Below are 18,672 nucleotides of genomic sequence, written 5' to 3'. Positions count from 1 at the left end.
ACTTATGCTTAAATGCATAAATAGAGGTTTAAGTGACGATTACATATTAAAATGGTCAGATATAAAGTGATGGAATGATTATGCACTGGTAAAGGTCTACATTGTCCACCTTGTATTACCATTAGGGATAATATAATGAAAGTTTAGCAGGGCTGGGCTTCGTTTGTCAGCTGGAATATTACAGTATGTTACTCAATAAACATACTACACCTACTATATTATGGTTGACAAATACAGCTCTGCTACACCTTTAAAGGGGTACTCCGGGGCTTAGACATCTTATCCCCTATCCATAAGATAGGGGATAAGATGCCTAATCGCGGGGGTCCCGCCGCTGGGGACCCTCGTGGTCTTGCACGCCGCCCTCCATTTAAAATCAGTCCCCGGAGCTTGTTCGCTCGGGTCTGATTACTGTCAATCACGGGGCCGGAGCGTTGTGACGTTGTCACAACGCTCCGGCCCCGTGATCGACAGTAATCAGACCCGGAGCGAACAGGCTCCGGGGACCGATTCTCAACGGGGTGCGGCATGCAAGATCACGGGGGTCCCCAGCGGCGGGACCCCCGCGATCAGGCATCTTATCTCCTGTCCTTTGGATAGGGGATAAGATGTCTAAGTGCCGGAATACCCCTTTAACTTTATAATTTTGTCTTTCTTTCAAAATTAAAAAAATCATAAACTCATCAGCTCAAACCTAATCAATTTGCTCCACAGGCTCACAAGGTGAACCCGGTGTGCCCGGATCTGCAGGCGTGCCAGGAGCTATGGGACTTAAAGGTAATATATATAAATAGTAGCATGTATCTAGACACTTTACTCAGCTAGTTATTAGCAATAATGGCAGAGTTGATCACCAGATCTTTATCATATTTACTTGGCTTCCATTTTGCACACTTTAGTTGGGTTGAGAAGTTATGGAAATCCTTAGCTTTGGATAATTATTATTGATCCTCATTTGTTCCAATGAAATGAGTTTGTTTAATTATGAGGTTGGGTGGTACTGCCTCTTCTTTATTAGATCAGTGATATGGAGCCATATTTTTCAGGCAATTGTTCAAAATATGCAAATTAGCTTCCTTCCTTCTGGAGAAGAGTACATTTTCATATGTTTCATTATTAAATAAGTTATATTTACTAATCTTTATTTGTCATCCACAGGTTTAATGGGTCTTCAAGGTCCTCAGGGTCTTCCAGGTATGTTACCACATATAATGTATGTTTTATCAAAGGAAATTCAAGTGCTGTGACACCAGTATACATATAAGTAACATTGATTTCTAATGTCTAATGTTCAATTTCCTGATATACAATTCCCTGCAACTAATGCTATATGATAAAATTCTGTCTGACTGCAGTCACCACTAGGGGGAGCTTAGTTGTAATCTGCATTGAGGTCAATGTATAAAATCCTATAGTGGCGACTGCAGGTAGTCAAAATATTATCGATTTTTTTTTTTAGGTTTTGAAGGAACTCTCTATTAGTCCAAAAAGCCTTGACCACCATGAATATATTTTTAGGTTTAGAAAATTTGGGGTTACTTTGAATTAAAAATCTTAAGACGATTCTGACGATCAGTCACCAATATAAAGTGATATGGCTTACAGAACTATACAAATAAGTTTGTCAATTATTACTAATATGTATCTTTATTTATGTGATATTCAAGGATTTTATTTAATTTTTTTTAATCAGGAACCCCTGGTCAACAAGGTTTCAGAGGAGAAGCTGGACAACCAGGGCCTAAAGGTAAGATTGTATTCAGGTAAATCAATGTTTCCCAACTGGTGGCTCTCCAACCTGCTTCAAAACTACAACTCCCAGCATGGCTGGAGGGCCACAGAATGGGAAACACGGAGGTAGGCTTTCATTTTCTTGATATATACACATAAATGAATATCTTGCATGAAGCTAATATAAATGGATGCAGGATACTAGATTACCAATGGGATATCCGCCTTAATAAATAGACCCAGTAGTATAACATCATTATGAAGCCCAAAGGTATATTTTTTGTATACGCTTGGCAACATCAATCTAAATATATAAAGGCAAAACTGAAGTTACCAAGATAAGTACTTGTATATCAAAAAGCTACAAAAGAACCGCACCATCCGCTGGCTATAATAATATGAAACATAGTCAAGTCACAAAGATGTTGTCAAGGCATATTCCTCGCATCGCTGACATGAATGCCTTCTTTTTATTTCTCTTAGGTGACAAAGGATCTATTGGACCGCCCGGAAATAAAGGTAGCAAATTATATTCGGTAATCGGTATTGGTAATTTATTTTTATTATTCCTCCTCACGTCTGTTATAATGCTGTGTAATGATTGTATTCTAGGTGACACCGGTGACAAAGGAGCTCGCGGACTTACAGGTCAGTAAAACAAATGATAGACTTGACTCTCTCATATATCTATGAATTATGAACTGGGTCTTTATTAAACATTTACATTGTGCAAAAGCAGCATAAACAGTTTATAGATCTGTAGACAGAGACTTTATAGGAATTAATGAAGTAAAAATATAAATTGTGCAGATGTAGCAGAGGCATATTTGTTGTTAAACTATTAGACATATGTGTCCATAAATCTTCTAATATACCATAAGAATCTGACAGGGAAAAAATTTTACATCTCTTATTAGAAGGTACAGAAGGGAAATATATCAGCTCACCGCTTGGAGACTCCAGACACAGACAGATGATATTATGGAAGCACGGATGCAGGGATCCGCCTTTCCCTGTAGCATTCAGGCAGAGAACAAGATTAACATCCAGCTCCCAAGGTGCAAGTACAATAAAACTTAACGTTTACTTCATCCAATTAAAAATAAAATTGTGTGGTGGAAGTAAGTGGTGACATGTCACTTTAAAATCAAAGTGACACGCCGATGCGTTTCGAGCATAAGTCATGACAGTGATATTACCGTACTGAGCAGTTAGCAAATGTGTATTTAAACCCCTCAGTACGGTAATATCACTGCCATGATTAAGAGCTTATGCTCGAAATGCGTCAGCGTTTCACTTCGATGTCACCACTCACTTCCACCACGGAATTTTATTTTTAATTGGATGAAGTAAATGTTAAGTTTAATTGTACTTGCACATTGGGAGCTGGATTTTCCTCTTGTTCTCTGTCTGAATCTCTTATTAGACTCTGCACGTCTAATGTATGTAATCTTCCACAGAAACATTGCATCTACAGAGAATCTCTCTACTAATAGGGCATTGGTCCGAGTCTGTATGGTTCTATACTAAGGTGCTATACGGCCTTGGACATCTGTACAGGCTTCATGCACAGGGCTCTGCCACATGCTTTATGATCCTATTACAGTCATTCACATAAAACCCATTTACAGATTCTTCCAAAAAGCTAACCCTGCCTTGGCTAAGATATTTAGATGTAGGACTAATAGTAGACTGATAGAATATGAAACAGGAATGAAAATCTAGTTCAGAATATGCAATTTTATTGTGATAGGATCAAACATCAGGTATGGTAAAAGGAAGTCATGTGACGCATTTCAGGTGCTATTTACCCTTAATCGTACCAATTAAGGGTATGATTAAGGGTGATGGACACCTGAAACGTGTCAAATGAATTCCTTTTACCATGCCTGATGTTTGATCTTACTACAGTAAAATTTAGAAACTCCATGTTCTGCGCTGGACCTCGATTCCTGTTTTTATCTGCATTAGGTGCCCCCCAGCACCGTCCTGGATGCAGAGTGGTTAAGTAGATTGAGGATGGGCATGCAACATATTAATAGATTATATACATTGGCTGATGTTTAAATGGATCCTGGACTGTAGATGTTCCCCACAAATAGACCTCCATTTTTCCTTAAAAGGGTACTCCGCTGCTCAGCATTTGGAACAAACTGTTCCAAACGCTGGAGCCGGCACCGGGAGCTCGTGACGTCATAGCCCTGCCCCCTCAATGCAAGTCTATGGGAGGGGGCGTGACATACGTCACGCCCCCTCCCATAGACTTGCATTGAGGGGGCGGGGCATGACATAATGAGGGGGTGGGGCTATGGCATCACGAGCTCCCGACGCCGGCTCCAGCATTCGGAACAGTTTGTTTCAAACCACTGAGCGGAGTACCCCTCTAAGTCTTTGGTTGTCTCTCTGTGTAACCAAGCCTTATATTTCTTATTTACAGGAGAACCAGGACCAAGAGGATTACCAGGACCCACTGGAGAAACTGGAGCTAAAGGCTCAGCAGGTGGGTTATGGGAACTCATATATCTACTCTATTAACTCTACAATGACAGAGACGGACCTGACAGGACCATGTATGATAATGCTTCTAACATTACTATTATTATTATCATCATCAATAATAATAAAAATTATATTTATTTATTCATATAATGCCAACAGATTCCGTAGACTTTACAATTTTGGGGGTACAAAAAAACCCCACAATTATCTGACATTACAATATTACACTCTAAATATTCCAATAAGAGGAGGGAGGGTCCTGTTCGCCAGAGCGAACCTGAGGAATGAGGTTTAGAGAAAAAAGGCAGAAAGTGCTTTACTTATACAATGGTGCAGCCATGTCTTATAAATAGAAAAGGTTATATTTTACGTCTCCTGCACAGCAAGTAGTTGTTGTTCTAGTTTTATAGGGCACTGTGCATACGTTCTATATGTCATGTGCATACTGTATGTCAGTGTTTCCCAACCAGGGTGCCTCCAGCTGTTGCTAAACTACAACTCCCAACCTTTGGCTGTCCGGACATGCTGGGAGTTGTAGTTTTGCAACAGCTGGGGGCACCCTGATGGGGAAACACTGCAGTATATTATACTAAAAATCATGAAAAACTGCAATTCTCAAATTCCACACTAGATGTCAGTACATTACATTGAACTTAATAGTTTATGGTGCATTAAAGGGGTTATCCAGGAAAAAAAAATGTTTTATATATCAACTGGCTCCAGAAAGTTAAACAGATTTGTAAATTACTTCTATAAAAAAAAATCTTAATCCGTTCAGTACTTATGAGCTTCTGAAGTTAAGGTTGTTCTTTTCTGTCTAAGTCCTCTCTGATAACACCTGTCTCAGGAAACGCCCAGTTTAGAAGCAAATCCCCATAGCAAACCTCTTCTAAACTGAAAGGTTCCCGAGACAGGTGTCATCAGAGAGCACTTAGACAGAAAAGAACAACTCAACTTCAGCAGCTCATAAGTACTGAAAGGATTAAGATTTTTAATAGAAGTAATTTACAAATCTGTTTAACTTTCTGGAGCCAGCTGATATATATAAATAAGTTTCTTCCTGGAATACCCCTTTAATGTCTGGGGATGGGTGATGTTATGGATGTAATACAAAATGACATTATTATAATAATGGATAAGGAACCAGCTCACCACAGTTTCAGGACACTGCAAGGAAAAAATTCCACCAAGGGCCTAAACAGTATCTAAAGATCCAATAAAACCAACACATCAAGTGAAGATAATGCAGGAAAATCCTCGGCCATGGGTGACCAGTTTCTCCAGTGCTAAGCGACAACCTTAGTCATAGCTGAAATAACATGTGTTTTTAATGCATTTCCCGGAATATAACATTTTTACATTAATGCTCTATTCACACATACAGTATTATGCACAGGATTTTCTGCTGCAGATTCCAATATAAACTGAATGACTGAGCACAGCTTCAATTCCTGCGCATCAAATCTGAGAGTCAAATCTGCGCAGAATACTGTACGTGTGAATGAAAAAATCCTTTTATTTATTTATTTTTTCAAATGAGCTAAGATAATTTTGACTATTTTAATATTTTATACCAGTTTAAGTAGTGATTTAACAATATTATAGTAATAATAATTATTATAATAATGTGAAAGGAGTAGCCTCTCCAGGTTTACCTCTAAAATAAAAAAGCATGTGGAGATCTTGGAGATTAGGGCAGTGTGAGGGGTTCACCTGTGGGCAGTCTGATGGGGCATCATTCTTTTTATGCCACCCTACCTGCTGCTTACATTGGCATTGCATTGTTAAAATTCCCTTTAAAGCGTGTTGGCAACAATATTTAGTTAGAAATCCTATTAATGCTTCTACCTTTACTATTTTTCCCTTTAGGACCTCCTGGGCCAGATGGACATCAAGGTCAACGAGGTAAATAATAAACCACACACACGGCAGTAGAGAGATCACGAAATACAAACCAGAGCTCAATGCAACGTGAACCTTTATATTCATTAAGTATACATGTGATTTTAGGTGAACAAGGTCCAATTGGACAACCAGGACCAAGAGGTCCTCCAGGATCATCAGGAGACCCAGGCCTGCCAGGTAAGTTTTTGAATACCAATCTGTAGAGTTTGTTGTGTATTGTGGGCCTTGCCATTGCCACTAACTTGAAGGAATCGGTGTCTAAAATTAAACTCTTAGACTGTCACTTTAAATGTTACTCCTCCGCCCTCCTCACACTAACCAATCACTAGTTCAGTTCAGTTGTTCAGTCCCCGCCCACTTTCTAACTGAAGAAAGAAAAGCATAGAACAGAGACTGAACAAAATTACATTTTAAACCATTATTATACAGTCAATATCATAGATATTAATGTTAAAACATAACAGACATAGTCTGAAAACAAAACCCTCGCATTCACCAGTTTAATAATCCGAAATGTGCTTTCCCTTGAAAGGTGAAGGTAAATGGTAAAATGTATTAATCTTACAGACGAGATTAGTCCTGATGCCCTCCAATCTGACTTGTCATAGCCACTAGGCAACAAAGTGTACCAGCCATTTAAAAAAAAAAAAAAAACTTTTCACATGTCACAGATACATGTAAATAGTTTTTATTGATTGGGGTCTCAGTGTTGAAACCTATACCAGTCAGGAGAATAAGCTGGGAGAAGTGCGTGGTTGCATGATTTACTCCCCAGTTCTCAGCAATCTTTGTCTTGCTGTCCCATAGAAGCAGAGAGACAAAGAGTCGGGGAGTAAAGCGCATTCACACGCACTTCTTCCTGATTGTTCTCCTGAGCTGTGAGGGTCTCAGCACTGAGACCCTGATTGGTTAAAACTTTTCTCATGTATCTGTGACATATCAATAGTTATTTAAAATGGCAGTGCTCATTAATAGTTATTTGCTGGGACTATCCATGTAAGCCTTGGTACGCAGCGCAAAATGTCACTGAAAGTTTAAAGTATAAATAATGAATTAAGAGCTGAGACCCACAAAGCACCAGATATCCAGTTCAACGTAATCCTTTCTCTTTAGTTGTCTCTTGTATTATTCATAAAGCAAAAGCAAATCCTCTTAGAAAGCTGCTTCTCCTGGCACAATAGTTATCTTACTGTTTAGTTACATAAACTAATAGATTCAATTACCTTGTTTGTGCTTTATTTTTAGGACTCCCCGGAGCACAGGGCCCACCAGGTAATATAACGCTGTCTATTGTGTTAAGAAGAGATATCGCTGGTGAAAGGAATGTATACTCTTATATATACAGTGTTATCTACTGTAAATAATGTATTGGGGGCACATTAATGTCATAGAGGGGGGTCCACTGCTCTATCTAGTGGGCTTGGCCTGTCTATCTATTGCTCATATAAGCTTCAGAAGATGGATCCCCAGCAATCAGCTGATCACCAAGATGTTTTCTGTATAAAAAAGCGATACCCTTTTAAAAAACTGGACTGAACCCAAACTAAAATGCATATGACATATTTAAATGCATCTTAAGGTCTTCAGTATGTAAGAGCAGCTGCTAATAAGCATTCTGAAACAAAATGATCCTCAGTGATCACATGTCATCTGTGGGACACCAAGTGTTCAATTCCCCTGCAGTGCCTCCACAGGACAAATGAAGTATTACACAGTTGCCATTTAAATAAACATCCCAGGTCCTCCAGAATGATAGATATTTAATTGTTTACGCTCTGCATGGTGGTCTTCATGATCAAGAGACCTATATCTATAAACTCAAAACCACTAACACAAGTATTTTGTTATCCAGACAGCTTATTTATCTTCTACCACTATAGAATTCAATTACAATGTTTTCATTGTTTCCCCAAATTTATTCTGTAAATGTAATTTCAATTTCTGCTTATTTTCAGGACCACCTGGCAACCCAGGACGAGCAGGAGCTAAAGGTAAATGAAATGTGTTTCATACAATAATGACTATTGCTGTACCAGTACAAGCAGCACCTCACCATATTGTATTATTTTTATTTCTACTTTATAGGAGATGCTGGCGATCCCGGAAGAGTCAGCGTCGGTGTGTAAAAATTATTAAAGCATTGATTTGTCCTTGAATAACTTGCAAAATTAGAAAAACAATGTCCCACACCTATCCACAGGCTGTGTGTTGTATTGCTACTTAGTCCTTTTCACTTTAGTGGAGTTTAATTGTAACATCAGACACAACCCATGGAAAGGTGTGATCCATCTCTGGAATAATTATTAAAGGGGTACTCCGCCTCCAGACATCTTATGCCCTATACGAAGGATCCCGCCCCGCTCGTGATGTCACGGCCACACCTCCTCAAGTCTATGGGAGGGGGCGTGACGGCCATCACGCCCCCTCCCTTAGACTTGCATTGAGGGGGCATGGCCGTGATGTCATGTGCCTCTGGTGCTCCATTCGACGCTCTAAACGACAGACATCTTATCCCCTATCCTTTGGATAGGGGATAAAATGTCTAGGGGCAGAGTACCCCTTTAAATATCGTATTGCATTTTCTGATAAGATATCATATTATGTGCATTTTAGGCTGCTAATTTGTATTAAATATCTTATATACATATGTTTTTCCAGATGGTGGTTCATATGCTTTACCTGGACCACCAGGTCCACCAGGATCTATGGGACAACCAGGTTCACCAGGAGTTCCAGGTATGCCTACACATTAGCAGTCTCAGGTTGGATAAAAGTGTGAATATACCATAGAGGCAGTCTATGTGACAGCTATGGGGGCCCCTGGAGAGAGAGGGACCAGCCAGGTTGGCTCAATCTCTTATGTGTGCATGGATCCCATATCCACAGTCCCTACAATGTTATCAAACAAAAATGTGAATTTAACCAAGGATCTTAGAAAGAAGAGGATGGCAAACAATCAACAAGTTCTATACCATGTGAATAATGGCGGAGCACAAGATGCACAAGATGGGGTCTTATTGTAATCTTTGTCTATGGGGCCATTTCACCTATATGTACATCCATGGCAAGAGCTGTGAAACCAAAGACAATGTTACCCTCCGTGGTACCCTTTATGCTCAATATTACATTCTATATTTATATAGTACATACTTTTACTTTAATTACTTTTATTTTATAGTACTTTTATAATACTTTTATTAATGTTGTTTTATAGGTCCTGTTGGTCCATCTGGCCTTCCAGGAACACCAGGTAAAAATATATTTATTTAAAAGCTGGGATTATGCTCCAGAGAATCTTTTAGTTCCGGGGCTGAAATGCATATGTTGTAGTTCAGAATTTTTTTGGTAAATAAAAATAGTTGGTTCTTTACTATATAATTTATGTTTCTAGGTCTTAAGGGAGCAAGAGGAGATCCTGGAGAACCTGGAGTTTCATATACAAGATCAGAAAGTAAGCTTCAGAAATGCTGATCTTCTCGTGGCTTGTGGTTGTTTAGACTTAAAGCATTACTGTCATTAATATTGACTTTTGATAGCACAGACAAAAATTAAGATAGGTTGTAGTCTCAGTGCTGAGACCACCTCCAATCATTAGTTATAGCTTGGAGAAGCACCTGGCAACGCACTGGATTGACTCCAGCGCACCTCAGTCCGAGCCGGGGAAACAGTCAAGAAGATCAAGTGCTTTATAAAAATAGAAAAAAACTATAGTATTATCAGTGGATTTAAGCCATTCTTATGTGTCGGGCTTGGGTAGAGTTGCTGCTGGGCAGCTTCCCCACAACCCCATCTATTATGATTGACTTGTCTTTCCCTATACACCAATAGGCAGGAGAAAGCCACATAGTGTAGGCTACTTCTTGATCCTGGCAGTGTCTGCAAGCCAGGGTCAACACATTACAGCACTGTGGAGTAAATTCTTGCTGATAGGTTGCGTTTTAAAGGGGTACTCCACTGCCCCAGTGTTTGGAACATTTTGTTCTGAATGCTGGGTGAGGGCTGTGGGGGTCATGATGTCATAGACACGCCCCCTCAATGCAAGTCTATGGGAAGGGGGTGTGGCGGCCACCATGCCCCCTCCCATAGACTTGCATTAAGGGGGTGTGGCATGACATCACATGGGGTGTGGCCATGACATCATGACCCCTGCAGCCCGCACCCCGAGTTCGGAACAAAAATGTTTCAAACGTTGGGGCAGTGGAATACCCCTTTAAGCAACATTTAGCTATATATTAATAAAATAAAATGAATTTTGAAAAATGTAAGTAACATGTTTTTATTCTTCACAGATGCATACCAAGCACAGCAAGTTCAAGGACCCCCTGGACCACCAGGTCCACCAGGACCCCCAGGTAAGACACTCATGCACTAGTCAAATCTTCCCACTTAACTTCCCACTTAAGGGGTTATGCTGGCATCAAAACTATATAGCAAAGAATATATACCTATAATAACATAAAACAGTAGCATTAAAAAAGCTAGGGCTGCACAGCGATTTTGGTAGAACGACATGACAATCACAATGTCCTATTGCAGCATCATATCTAATCATTGTCAATGTGGTCGCCAAGAAACATAGCACGATCACAACACGACAGTCCCCCAAATTTGATGGATGATTGATTGCCGGTTGCAAGTCGTAGGCCACTTTGCCAGCATTGACCTCAGTGCAAGTCACAGGGGTCCATCCCTATAACTCATGGTTCAGGCAGCATGATGATAGGTTCCCTTTAGCCACAAACAAAAAATAACCCTAGATTTTGTTTTATGTTAGGAGCCGCAATTCAAGGTGCACCAGGACAAGCAGGTGCTCAAGGTCCTCCAGGTCCTCAAGGCCCACCAGGTTCAGCAGGACAAGCAGGTCCCGCCGGCCCTACAGGCCCACCAGGTCCAGCAGGCCCAGCAGGTAAGATATGATATACAACCCTGTAACAATTCCTTTTAGTTCATAAGAAACATAAGACAATACAGGCAACCTTGAACTGCCAGCTTACGTTTTTAAACTAAAGTAGACGCATGCATTTATTGACACACAATGACCTCCTATCACTAGAACTACATTTTGACATCATTGGATTTATGCATATATTAGATGATATAAACACTTATCATAATTTAAAAAGTAGGCAGGTAAAAGATATTCCTTTCTTTTGTGTTTAGGAGAGGGTAAACCAGGACCCCCAGGCCCAGCAGGACCACCAGGAACTGCATCAACAGCTGGTATGAGAACATTATTTTTATAATTGTCTGGACACTTTGCAAAGAATTGTTGCCAATAAAAACTGTAATCATGTTGTTTTTACAGAAGGATCTGCCGGTCCTCCTGGACCTGCCGGACCTGCTGGTCCACCAGGAACTAAAGGAGACCCAGGTAAGAAATGTGTAAAAAACTATAAATGCAGTGGATGGCCAAGAAGAACATTGATCTAACTAACGTTTATGTTCTAGGCTCAAGTGTATGTTCTAGATTACTCTCTGGACTCCTAATGCATCTTTCTTTTCTTCTTTATAGGTGATGCAGGTCAGAGAGGCGCTCCAGGTCAACCAGGTAAAATATACTTTTTTTTTCCCCCTTGCATTTTTACTGTATATGTAGTTTTAGTGCATTAGTTGTGAGTACAGAATTCTTACAACCATTTTCCTCTTTTTTATACAGGACAACCAGGTGATCCAGGTTCACCAGGAGTTCAGGGACCACCAGGGCGTGATGGTCAGTTTCATCTCATTTGTCTGTTATTCTAATATTATTAGATATATACTGCTTGTCATACAATAACACACAACAAATAACATTGCAGGAGCCTCAACTGTTGGACCAGCTGGACCTCCAGGCAATCCAGGATCACCAGGATCTCCAGGAGGACCTGGCAGTCCCGGCTCCCCAGGACCACCAGGAGAAAGAGGTATGATAAATTGTATAACACTTGTATGTACATATGCATGAAACCATTCGATGTCTACAGTTTGACAGTAGATGACATATAGCTCTATCCTGTTGGCCTCTGCTGTTTCTACTACCTGCTGTGTCTCTGTTTTACTTCCATTTTCCACTATTTATATAGGGTTGTCCAGCACCAACTTTGTCCATCTTAGTCCCATTTACTTGGGCTGGAATACCAGAAACAGCCCGTTGAACAGTATGATGCTGTTTCTCAGGAAAAAAACAGAACCTACCCTGAACTAACATAACACAAATGCACATTTTTGTGGAATAGCACCCATAATTCTCAGTGGTCCAGCCGCTGGTCTCAAAATGTACAGATTTAAAGAGTCCACATGCTCTCATTTGCTTGAATACTGCAAAGCTCTACTGTTCCCTTGGATGAATCTACCTCTTTTCAGATTTATATTAATATAATTTTTTACTAATTGTAGGTGAAGCTGGAATCCCAGGCGCTCCCGGTATACCAGGAAGTTCTAGAGGTAAGAAATAATACAGATTTTTGTCTATACACAACAGCTACAGATTTGCTTTGGCAATAAAACTGGTAATGTCCATATGGTCCCCACCCATAACTTTAGCATTTTTAGCATGTGTACGGTCATGACCACCACTCTGTTGAATGCAATGTGAAGAAAACTTTATTTACCAGATATAACAAAGCAGGGCACGTTTCTGGCCAGTTGAGAAAGGTTTACCCTGAAATGCATCCTGCTTTGTAATGCCTGCAAATAAAGTACCGGGACCTGCTGCTACTTGGGATTTCCCAATCTGGAAATGATGACCTCCAAACATCATTCCAACATAACCACTACTAAGGTCTACTAGACAACCTCAGGCAGAGTATGATGGCAGTGAATCCCATATATTTATATGGAGGACGTCTGGGGATACTGTAGTTTCTGTACCCGTTTTTCGTCATAGTCTCCATTGTATCAAAGAATGGGTAAATCACTGTGTCATACATACTTCTATAGAAAACCAAGTATATAACGTCTTTTATCTATTTTAGGCCCACCTGGTGCAAGACCTGGTACAGGTTCACCTGGCCCACCTGGTCCTCCTGGCCCCCCTGGTCCCCCTGGAACTCCTGGTGATGCTGGTCGTGGAGCAGAAGAAGTTCAACAATATATTGCCCAGTATCTTCAAAGTAAGGACCTCTGCATAGAAGAGGTTACAGATCGGCCTAACCCTAACCATTGATAAGAGATTAAATCTAACACATTTGCATTTAGGTGAAAATGTCAGAAATTACTTGATTGGGCCTCAGGGACCACCAGGGCCACCAGGTGGACAAGAATTGGACTATGCAGAACTAGCCAGCCGGGTTATGAGCTACATAAGAGGTAAAATATAGAAGACTGTCGGCAGAAAAGACCACCTGGTCCATCATGTCTGCCTTATATTATTTCCTTTTTTATTTTAATCTTAGGATAGATATATATTTATCCCAGGCATTAAAACAAATTTACCAACCACATTTAAAACATGATGGACCGAAGCTTCATATTCTATTGACATTGACTAAGCACATTTAGTGCTGATAGTCACAATTCAAGTAACATTTTAGGTCAACCGATGATAAAAAAAAAAAAAAAAGGAAATAGGAAAAAAAATTACAACTAGGTCTATTTGGTCAAAGAAAAATGAGATATGGCCTCTTCTATACACTATGGTGGACCTGGATGCATGCGGTTACGGCAAATTTTGGAAAGAGCCTATTAATTCATTAATTTTTTTTTTATTACTAGGTTCAGGATTAACTTCAACCGATGGTGCAGGAACAATCGCAGGACCTCCAGTCACTTACGAAGAAATCTTATCCATGTTGCAGAGTTAGTATTTTATTTTTGTTATTATTGTATGTCCAATAAATAATATCGTTCCAAAATGAGAATGAACTGTAATAGCAGACAAGGCTGATAAATGAGACTGATGCTGTTTCTGAATTCTTTTACAGATTATAATTATAAATAAGTACTCTAAAGAGTTAATAACAATCACTTTATGAAGTTAACTTAAATAGAAAAAATCTAAGCAAAATAATTATAAAGTAATGATTATATTTTCTAGACTCTGGATTGACTATTGGCCTTCCAGGACCCCCTGGCCCACCAGGACTGCCAGGAATACCAGGATCTCAATATGGTGATATAACAGCTTTACTCCAAAGTAAGAGAAACTTTTACGTGTTATAAATAGATATTCATCATTTACTTCTCCCTGATATGACAAGTGTGTAAATGATGGAATAATTGCGTAGCTTAATGAGTAACATAATTAGAGTTAAAAGGGTACTCCAGTAAAAACATTTATTTTTTTAAATCAAGTGGTGCCAGAAAGTTAAACAGATGTGTAAATTACTTCTATTAAAAAATCTTAATTCTTCCTGTACTTATCAGCTGCTGTATGCTCTACAGGAAGCTCTTTTCTTTTTGAATTTCCTTTCTGTCTGACCACAGTGCTCTCTGCTGACACCTCTGTCCATGTCAGGAACTGTCCAGAGTAGAAGCAAATCCCCATAGCAAACCTATCCTGTTCTGGACAGTTCCTGACATGGACAGAGGTGTTAGCAGACATAAAGGAAATTCAAAAAATAAAAGAACTTCCTCTGTAGTATACAGCAGCTGATAAGTAATGGAAGGATTAAGATTTTTAAATAGAAGTAATTTACACATCTGTTTAACTTCCTGGGTTCCGGTCCCTAAACATGGCAGTGTTTAGGGGTCTGACTACATGAATCTTCAGCATTCCATAATGCCCAAAGTACTCCGGGGAAAAAAAAGTTTTCAAATCCACTGGTGCCAGAAAGTTAAACAGATTTGTAAATTACTTCTATTAAAAAATCTTAATCCTTCCAGTACTTATCAGCTGCTGTAAGCTCCAGAGGAAGTTGTGTAGTTCTTTTCAGTCTGACCACAGTGCTCTCTGCTGCCACCTCTGTTAGTGTCAGGAACAGTTTAGAGCAGGAGAGGTTTGCTATGGGGATTTGCGACAGAGGTGTCAGCAGAGAGCACTGTGGTCAGACTGGAAAAAAACTACACAACTTCCTCTAGAGCATATAGCCGCTGATAAGTACTGGAAGAATTAAGATTTAAATATATTTAATTGACAAATCTGTGTTATATTCTGTCATCAGTTCATTTGAAAATATTTTTTTTCCTCCAGAGTACCCTTTTAATTTGTCAGTTTTATTATTTTATTACAAAATTTCCTATTTTAAGATATTCCTTCAGTAAGGATTGATCATTGAGTAGAGCACTGCATGCCAATATTGTATTTATAATGAGTTGTTTTTTATTTATTAATTCAGCATCTGAATTTAAAGGAGTTGTTGGCCCACCCGGACCACCAGGTCAACCTGGACGTCCAGGTCGCCCTGGCACCCCTGGACCCATGGGACCCCCAGGAGCTCCAGGCACTAGTCTGACAAGCTTTAATCGAGAAGACGTTGCCAGCTACCTGCAGAGTAAGTACAGGACAAAGTCCTATAATACATAAAGGTCCATTTATGTTATCTGTATTCTTGCAACTTAAATTCTTCACCCCTTTTGACCCACGTACACCTCATTGGCCTTCAAAAAAAAAAAAATCTTACAAACTGAAACATGTACATATAAATGACATAAACATCATTAAAAACTTTAAAGGGGTACTCTAGTGGAAAACATTTATTTATTTATTTTTAATCAACTGGTGCCAGAAAGTTAAACAGATTTGTAAATTAATTCTATTTAAAAAAATCTTTATCCTTCCAGTACTTTTTAGCAGCTGTATGCTACAGAGGAAATTATTTTCTTTTTAAATTTCTTTTTTTGTCTTGTCCACAGTGCTCTCTGCTGACACCTCTGTCCATGTCAGGAACTGTCCATAGCAGGATTGGTTTGCTATGAGGATTTTCTCCTGCTCTGGACAGTTCCTGATATGGGCATCAGGTGTCAGCAGAGAGCACTGCAAGACAAAAAAGAAAATCAAAAAGAAAAGAATTTCCTCTGTAGCATACAGCTGCTAAAAGGTACTGGAAGGGTAAAGATTTTTTAATAGAAGTCATTTACAAATCTGTTTAACTTTCTGCCACCAGTTGATTTAAAAAAAAAATGTTTTCCACCAGAGTACCTTAAGGGGAACCATATAGATTATATAAACTCTCTTTTATTTCTTTAGGTACTGGATTTATGACAGGCCCTCCCGGCCCACCAGGACCTCCAGGACCACAAGGACCATCTGGCAATGGTGGAAGCCTGGTTTCTTATGCTGAGGATATCAGAAGTGATCGCTTAAAGACTGAGCTAATGGAGTACCTGACAAGTAAATATTAATTCCTTACTCTGAAACAAAAATTGTTCTAATTTGACCCAAGAATCTATATTGACCAAAATTAGGAATTTGCTGCTCTACAAGGATGGATATCTTTGATATTTTTATTATATTAATAAAGTTTATTAACATTTGGACGTGAATTCTCCCGCAGGTGATAACATTCGTAGATACATTTCTGGCCCACCAGGACCACCTGGGCCTCCTGGTCCTCAAGGTCTAAGAGGTCCAAAGGGAGACAGTGGAGTGATGTCATCATCCGCCCTATCATCAGGCTCATCATTGTCATACGACTCAACGTCAGGTTCATCATTGTCATCCGACTCATCGTCATCATCAGGATCATCCTTCTCTTCATCCTCATCTTCATCATTCGCATTAGATTATAATGAAGTTGCGAATCGTGTGGCAGAACAGTTCCAGAGTAAGTTTGTTGTTGAGGGAAGAACCGTAAGGCAGTGGTGTCCAAACGGTGGCCCTCCAGCTGTTGCAAGACTACAAGGACCAGAATCCTCGGACAGCCATAGGCTGTCCGGGCATGCTGGGACTTGTAGTCTTGCAATAGCTGGAGGGCCACAGTTTGGACACCACTGCTGTAAGGGAACCACAATAGTTTACTAGCACATATACTCCTTTGTTTTTAGAATGTGTAAAATTATCATCTAAGCTCAAAATGGTGTAAAATAATAGTTTAATAAAAGTACCGTATATACTCGAGTATTAGACATTCCGAATATAAGCCGAGGCCCCTAATTTCACCCCAAAAACCCAGGAAAACCTATTGACTCGAGTATAAGGCTATGGTGGGAAATACATCATCCCCCCCCCCCCCCCCGATCATTATCCCGCCCTCCTCTGTCATCATCCCGACTCCCACTGTCATCATCCAGATCATACAGATCCCCCTTTCCCCATATCCCCTCATAACCCCCTGTCATCACTTAGACCCCCTCTCTTGTTCTCTACTCACCTTTCCAGTTGCAGCTCTGTCGGTCCTTCCCTAGCAGCCGTCCAAAGTCGCTGCAGGGACCGTCCGACTTCTAGTGGGGAGGGTGAGCCGGTCCGGGCCATCCATCTTGACCAGGAGGCCCTCTTCTCCGCTGCGGGCTGGCCCCGGACTAGTGACACTGCATTGACGTTGCCACGTAGGGACGCCCCTGACATCACGGATGTCTGCTGAGCACGGACGTCCCTGCACGGTGGCGTCAATGCAGAGTCACTAGTCCAGGGCCAGCCCGCAGGGAAAAAGAGGGCCTCCTGGTCAAGATGGACGGCCCGGACCAGCTCACCCTCCCCACTGGAAGTCGGATGGTCCCTGCAGCATAGATGGGCGACGATGGACGGCCCGGCCCATCCCCTCGCCACCCCCACCGGTATGCCTGCGATTTACCCCCCCCCCCCCCCTCATCACTTGAGTATGAGCCGAGGGGGACGTTTTCGGCACGGAAATGGTGCTGAAAAACTTGGCTTATACTCGAGTATATACAGTAATAAAAGTTTTTATGAAGCGTATGAACTGTTCACATGTCTATTTTTGCCGAGCAATATTGTAATATTTTTGGTCTCTACATCTTAGGCCAAGGCCTCTTTGGAGATATGGCTTTCGGACATCAAAGATCTGGACCTCAAGGGCCTCCAGGACCACCAGGACCACCTGGAATCTGTCAAGTATATGCCACCCATGCAAACATCACTACTGATCTCATGGAAGTTTTCAGACGTAAGGAAGACTTTATATATATATATATATATATATATATATATATAATTACCTTATATTATTTATTGCCACGAATGGCTGCCAACACAACCAACAACCACCTTTTTTTTTTTTTTTTGACAGGTCATGGTACCATTCAAGGACCACCTGGTTTACAAGGGCAGAAGGGAGACAGAGGATTCCCTGGTCCCAAAGGTGAGAATTATATTAGAAAGAAATCTGACTAATTTATTTAATTTTAACATTTACTATGTAAATAAATGCGCGTCAACACTGCTGCCTATTTCTAGTAGGTTCTGTTGGAGGATCCATGACGTTTTGATGAAAAGAATAGCGCAGCATGCAGTATTATTCTTGCTTTCAAAACAATGGAAATTTCACCAGAACCCATGACAAGTCAACGGGGGAGATTTATGAAAACCAGCGCAAAGGAAAAGTTGCCCAGTTGCCCATAGCAACCAATCAGATCGCTTCTTTCATTTTGCAGCGGCCTTGTTAAAAGTGAAAGAAGCGATCTGATTGGTTCCTCTGGACAGGTTTTGATAAATCTCCTCCAATG

The 18,672-nt window shown here is 40.4% G+C and overlaps 1 protein-coding gene across 7 annotated transcripts in view; it reads left to right on the top strand.

Annotated features, from left to right (window-relative positions):
• COL17A1 (collagen type XVII alpha 1 chain) overlaps positions 1-18,672 on the top strand; it is a 67,646-nt gene that overhangs the window by 46,056 nt on the left and 2,918 nt on the right. For all 7 annotated transcript variants that reach the window (XM_056529178.1, XM_056529180.1, XM_056529177.1 and 4 more), the window contains exons 24-54: positions 715-777; positions 1,159-1,194; positions 1,694-1,747; positions 2,215-2,250; positions 2,344-2,379; positions 4,169-4,231; positions 6,100-6,135; positions 6,241-6,312; positions 7,381-7,407; positions 8,091-8,126; positions 8,221-8,253; positions 8,794-8,871; positions 9,350-9,385; positions 9,527-9,586; positions 10,425-10,487; positions 10,910-11,041; positions 11,296-11,355; positions 11,441-11,506; positions 11,648-11,683; positions 11,792-11,845; positions 11,934-12,038; positions 12,511-12,558; positions 13,089-13,226; positions 13,312-13,422; positions 13,828-13,911; positions 14,150-14,248; positions 15,390-15,545; positions 16,241-16,384; positions 16,548-16,817; positions 17,970-18,113; positions 18,237-18,308. In XM_056529178.1, the coding sequence (XP_056385153.1) occupies positions 715-777; positions 1,159-1,194; positions 1,694-1,747; positions 2,215-2,250; positions 2,344-2,379; positions 4,169-4,231; positions 6,100-6,135; positions 6,241-6,312; positions 7,381-7,407; positions 8,091-8,126; positions 8,221-8,253; positions 8,794-8,871; positions 9,350-9,385; positions 9,527-9,586; positions 10,425-10,487; positions 10,910-11,041; positions 11,296-11,355; positions 11,441-11,506; positions 11,648-11,683; positions 11,792-11,845; positions 11,934-12,038; positions 12,511-12,558; positions 13,089-13,226; positions 13,312-13,422; positions 13,828-13,911; positions 14,150-14,248; positions 15,390-15,545; positions 16,241-16,384; positions 16,548-16,817; positions 17,970-18,113; positions 18,237-18,308 (2,448 nt within the window). The remainder of the gene's footprint in view (positions 1-714; positions 778-1,158; positions 1,195-1,693; positions 1,748-2,214; positions 2,251-2,343; positions 2,380-4,168; positions 4,232-6,099; positions 6,136-6,240; positions 6,313-7,380; positions 7,408-8,090; positions 8,127-8,220; positions 8,254-8,793; positions 8,872-9,349; positions 9,386-9,526; positions 9,587-10,424; positions 10,488-10,909; positions 11,042-11,295; positions 11,356-11,440; positions 11,507-11,647; positions 11,684-11,791; positions 11,846-11,933; positions 12,039-12,510; positions 12,559-13,088; positions 13,227-13,311; positions 13,423-13,827; positions 13,912-14,149; positions 14,249-15,389; positions 15,546-16,240; positions 16,385-16,547; positions 16,818-17,969; positions 18,114-18,236; positions 18,309-18,672) is intronic.

Source organism: Hyla sarda, chromosome 7 (assembly GCF_029499605.1).
Source record: "Hyla sarda isolate aHylSar1 chromosome 7, aHylSar1.hap1, whole genome shotgun sequence".
NCBI classification, from domain to species: domain Eukaryota; kingdom Metazoa; phylum Chordata; class Amphibia; order Anura; family Hylidae; genus Hyla; species Hyla sarda.
The sequence above is the reverse complement of the archived record's forward strand: the minus strand, read 5'-3'. Positions and strand labels throughout refer to the sequence as shown.